We start from the raw sequence: 5,758 nt of genomic DNA, 5'->3' as shown, positions 1-5,758 counted from the left end.
ACAATGTCCCAGGATTGACAGTTAAGTCATGGTCTGATACTCGCTAGGAAAGCCGAATAAAAATTGTTCAAGCTATCAGATTTCAAACTCCTCCAATAAGATCAGCTTTAATAGCGCTAGAGAAGGCTTCAACTGATGACCCAATGGCAGTTAGTGAATGTCAATCTTTGGTGAGTGCACTTGAGAATTTTGAATTTGTAGTTGGTTTAGTTATTTGGCACGACATTTTATTCTCTATAAATAAGGTTAGCAAGAAGTTACAATCTAAAATTGTAAGTATAGATGCTACTCTCAAACACATTGAAGGTGTCATCATATTTTAAGAAGTATAGAAATGAATGTTTCACTTCTAGTATGGATACATAAAAAAACATTGCATCTGAATTGGATATAGAGCCAATATTTTCTACAAAATGTCAACGAAAGAGAAAGAATCATGTTGATGAACAAGATGACCAAGACGAGAAAATACAACAATCTGATGTGGACTCCTTTAGAAGAGAGTACTTCCTAGTTATGATTGATTCTGCAATTGCTTCATTGACTAGTAGATTTGAGCAGATGACAGCATTTGATAATGTTTTTGGGTTCTTGTTCAACTCAGAAAATTTAAAATCCTTGGATGAAGCTGATCTTTGGTTGTGCTGCAAGATTTTTGTGGAAAATTTTTCTCATGATAACTCATTCGATGTTGAGATCAATGATTTTTTTTATAATTAAAGGTGTTGCAAGTGACTTTGCCAGATTCTTTGACGTCGGCACCAGAGATTCTGAAGTTTGTTATGGATGTAGATTGCTATCCAAATATTTCAGTTGCCTATCGAATTCTCTTAACTGTACCTATGACTGTAGCTTCGGCCGAAAGAAGTTTCTCAAAATTGAAGTTGTTGAAGAACTATTTGAGATCAACTATGTCACAAGAAAGGTTAAATGTCTTGGCTATGTGCACCATCGAGAAGGATATCTTAGACACTGTTGATCTCAATACCATCCTTGATGATTTTACATCAAGAAATATCTGAAGAAGTATCTTTTTATAAGAAGCAGTGAATATGATGGAGTTCTATTATTCTTTAAGGTAATCATATTAGTTCTAGAAGTACAAATATATTGTTCTTTTAGTCTACGTTATTTCTCGCTCTCAATAATTATCAGACATGTTAAATTAAAAATATATGATTGGATTTGCTTTCCCTTTACAAGTAAAATTAGCATATATATTATAAGATTTTATGATCTAGAGGGGTCATCGCGACAAGTTCGCCAGAGAGCACTCAAAATCATAGGACCGGCGCCGGACACAATGTTTGTCTCAACCTCTCAGCAGCGACAGCCACTGCTGCTACAAATAATTCTAGCCGAATAGGCCCATGGTCATCAACACCCTAATATTCATAAGTTCACAGTGTGAATCACGATCGGCTCGGCACCTTAGTGCCTCATAAATTTGTTGAGACCAAAATATTCTAGTTCTGCCAATATATGAAAGGGCATATACATCTTGCAAATTAGTTACTCCCTGATTGATGTAGGTCACCTTCTCCAGTGTGGCGAACCTGCACAAAACTGTAGAAGCCACAAGACTAGGGTCAACTAGGTGCCCAAACCATCCATATTAGGCTACATACGGCTATATGGCAGAAGTGGAATATAAAACACACCATTAAAAAGTTTTATAACTACGAAAAATAATATAATAGACATATGTTCTAAACGTAGCTCTAGTGTAAGAGCAAATCAAAGCATGGGAAAAGAGAAAGAGATTAAAATTTGATTTAGTAAAGTGCCAACGCCCGGACATCCAATGGGGATGAATTCCATCGGACGCCCGCCTGGACGCCTGACCCGTCCCTATCCACACACCCCGCCTCCATCCCTATCCGTTCGCTCCGCCCCTGCAGGTGCACCCCTGTCCCATCATGCCCCCGCCCACTAGCCCTAGCGCGCCGAGCACCATATCTGCTAGCCACCGGCTCACCGCGCCCCATTTTCCGGCGCTCTCTAACTCTCCGAATAGCATGAAACACGTGCAACATAAAACACTTGAATGCAACATACATCTAAAACATATGAAACATCTGGAACATACACTTGCAACATATGTGTGAAAACATATACAACATCCAGATAGAACACTTGCAACTTGCAACATGAAAACACTTGCTGCAACAGAAGACTGGAATAGATGTAATATTTTGGAACATACTGTTGCAACATATATGTGAAAACATATGCAATATCCAGATCAAAACGCTTGCAACATACGTCTAGAAAACAAATGAAACATTTTGAACAAACTCTTGCAACATGCCTCTAAAATAATTGCAACATATGCAACATGTGCAACATCCCCCCACCTACTTTTGCAACATTCATATGAAACAATTGCAACATATATTTGAAACTCCTGAAACACTTGAAATATACATATGCAACATAGGGGAGGGGAAGACTGGGCCGGTCGTCAGGGGTCGGAGACGGTGGCGAGCGGCTGCGCGCGAGCACCACCGCCACCAGTATCGGGCTTAGCTCGGCGGCGACAGTGGGGGATGAGGCTAGGAGCGCCATGGCCGCCGAGGTGGGGGGAGCTCGGTCGTCAGGGTGAGAGAGGGCCCCGCGTGGGGGTGGGGGAGAGCCTCCCACTCCCCAGCAACAACGCCACACCACCTCCATGAATCTCGTCGAGGTGGGGGAGAAGGCCACTAGATTTGCGGCATTAGGGGCTCCCGGTGGGTGAGGATGTCGAGGTGGGGGTGGGGCGCCGCCAGGTAGGGGAAGGAGCCACCGAGATGCGGGAGGAGGATGCCGGGGTTGGGGAGGGCATGTGCCGGGATGGGCAAGTGAGAAAGAGAGTGGACTAGCAGGGAAGCACGAGAGAGAGGAGCTTGTTGGGCAGCGCAGCGTGTGCGGAGCCGGACGAGGCGGCTAGGAGTTGATTTTGTTTTTTTATTTATTTAGGTGAGCGGTGAGATAAAATCGTGATGCGCGTCACACCGTGCGTCCGAGAGAGGAGTCGTTGGTGTCGGACGTCCTAGCGTTACCATTTGATTTATTCACTGCAGCCGTCAGCTATCAGGGCCGTCCCGGGAAAATTAGAGGCCCTGTACGATACTAAGAAATGAGGCCTATTAGCCTAGAAAAAAAACTAAATATACGATATTATAAAGCATGCAGTATGTTGCAATAAAATATATATCAAGATTCAAAAATGATACCTATATTACATAATCTTTACTTGAATAACATCATTCTTTTAGTGTTCTTTGAAATGAAGTCTTCAATAATATGCTCATAATCAATCTTCTCCAACAGTTCACCTTCAAGTGCTATTATAGCCAAATCATTAAGTCTTTCTTGTGTCATTGTAGAACGCAAATAAGTCTTCAATAGCTTTAACTTAGAAAAGCTTCGCTCTGCTGATGCAACAGTCACAGGAATAGTCAACAAAACTCTATATGCAATAGTTGCATTAGGAAAACAACCATGCTTCTTTAAAAACCGCAAAATTTCAACAGGCCCCATTCTTTCTTCTGGAATGAAGTCTTGTAGAAACTTCAGCTCCATATATAGTTCTTTGGCATCAATATCAGATTTTTCATCCTTTTTAAGGACAGCCTCAAGATTATCACAAGAAGACTTCAAGCTTTGGTTATCCAACGACCGCAATGTTTCCGAAGTAAATAAGAAACCAAAATTTTTTTGGTATTCTTTGTACTGCTCAAATCTTGTTTCCAGAGAGACAATAGCTTGATCAATAAGAGTGTTAAAATACTCTATTCTAAATAACTCCTCTGGAGACATTGTGGCAATATTTGTGTCTTCTGGGTTCTCATCGTGATGCCTCTTTCTTGTAATTTTTCTTTTTTTAGTGAATGTAGTACCAATATCCATCTCAAGTGCAATTTCTTTGGCCGACTCCAAAGCTTGTAAGAAACCAGTTTCCCTATAGCCCTCGAAGAAAGAAATAAGCCCTTTCACTTTCTTGATAGCAACATCAATAAGCATATCCTTTTCTTGCATTTGTTTGCTTACCAAATTAGCAGCATACAGTACCTCATACCAAATAGCAACTGCCACTATAAAGTCATATTGTCCAAGTTCATTATTTGCCAAACCTTTAGCCTCACTACTCTTTGCTGGATCGTTATCAATATCAGATACCTAAATTAAAAGAAGGAAAACATTTTTAATATATGAGATAACCAACAAAAGTACATTATTAAATCAGTACCAATATGAAAATGTTGGATACCTGAAGTAGAGCCTCCCGAATGTCTGCACACTGAAACCTGATAGCTTTAACACTATCAATGCGACTCTCCCATCGTGTAGCTGAAACTGACTTGAGAGTCAGTCCAGTTATGTTTTCTTTTAGTATCTGCCATTTTTTTGTAGAGTTAGCAAATGCTGTGTAGATACGTTGGATGATTCCAAAAAAATCTTTAGCTCTGCCACAAGTCTTAGTAGCCATATCACAAAGTGTTAAATTAAGGCTATGACAACCACAAGCTGAATAAAAAGCTCTAGGATTTACATCCAAAAGCTTCCTTTGTACACCTTGATGTTTTCCTTTCATATTTGAACCATTATCATAGCCTTGTCCTCTCACATTATCTATGTCAAGATCAAGAATCTTTAGCTCATTCTCTAGCACATCAAAAAGTGCTTGTCCAGTCGTGTCATTTACATCTAAGAATCCTAGAAAGGATTCTTCAACATGACCTGATGTTGAGTCCACATATCTTATAATTAAAGACATTTGTTCTTGGTGACTTACATCAGGGGTACAATCAAGTATGACAGAGAAATACTTTGCACTCTTTATCTTCTTAATAATTTCAGACTTAATAGCAGAAGCAAGTAAGTGTATCAACTCATTCTGAATCCTAGGACCAAGATAATGAACGTGAGTTTCATCATTTGTAATCCGGCGGACATGCTCTTGAATAACTGGATCAAATTCAGCCAACATCTCTACTAAGCCCAAAAAATTCCCATTGCTATCATCATATAGTTTGCTGTTACTTCCACGAAATGCAAGATTATGCTTGGCAAGAAATTTTACTATGCCAACAATTCTAAATAAAACCTTCCTCCAATGGTCCTTTTCTTTCTCAAGTTGTCGTTGAGCAGCTTTGTCAATAGTTTGATCAGTTTGCAATCTGTTACGCAACTCATACCAAGCTGTCATGCTCAAAACATGATCTGCACTTGTCTCGTGCTCTTTGAGTCTCTGCCCAAGATGTATCCAGTCATTATAACCCTCATTTGCCAACTGACCTTTTCGATGACCTTTTGTAAATAATTTACAGCTGAAGCAAAAAAACTCTATCAAGTTCCTTAGAATAAACAAGCCAATCCCTGTCACAGCTTTCTCCATTTGACAGAATTCTATCATAGAATAGTGAAGAAAATCTTCTAGATAACATGTCCTTAGGACCCTTCTGAATTGATAGGTCTCTTTTAGGGCCCTTTTGTGCTAAAATGTCAACTTGTCTACTATCAAGTGAATCCCAGTATCTTGGATCAAATATATCAGGCTAAAAAGAATCACTAGCATTTGAAGAAGGATTCAAGTCTTCACTGTCTATCTGAGTATTTGTGTTGTCAGCTTCCTCAACTTCAACATTATTTTCTGGAGGATCTATAGGATCATTATCAATATTATTGTCAATCGCCTGCCCCTCCTCAAGCAGGGCCAGGGCCCCTGCCTCAAGTGTTGGATTATCAGACGACACTTGTGACTGTTTTGTAACAA

General features: G+C 39.9%; 1 protein-coding gene across 1 annotated transcript; it reads right to left on the bottom strand.

Annotated features, from left to right (window-relative positions):
• Positions 1-3,144: 3,144 nt before the first annotated feature.
• Positions 3,145-5,390, bottom strand: LOC136463504 (uncharacterized). Its single transcript, XM_066462497.1, has 3 exons — positions 4,253-5,390; positions 3,994-4,161; positions 3,145-3,951 (listed from the first exon to the last, which is right to left on the bottom strand). The coding sequence occupies exons 1-3, from the start codon at positions 5,378-5,380 to the stop codon at positions 3,232-3,234; spliced, it is 2,016 nt and encodes a 671-aa protein (XP_066318594.1). The 5' UTR covers positions 5,381-5,390; the 3' UTR covers positions 3,145-3,231.
• Between the last annotated feature and the right edge of the window lie 368 nt (positions 5,391-5,758).

The sequence above is a fragment of the Miscanthus floridulus genome, chromosome 7, assembly GCF_019320115.1.
Source record: "Miscanthus floridulus cultivar M001 chromosome 7, ASM1932011v1, whole genome shotgun sequence".
NCBI lineage: Eukaryota > Viridiplantae > Streptophyta > Magnoliopsida > Poales > Poaceae > Miscanthus > Miscanthus floridulus.
This window is presented reverse-complemented; position numbering and strand designations above follow the sequence as displayed.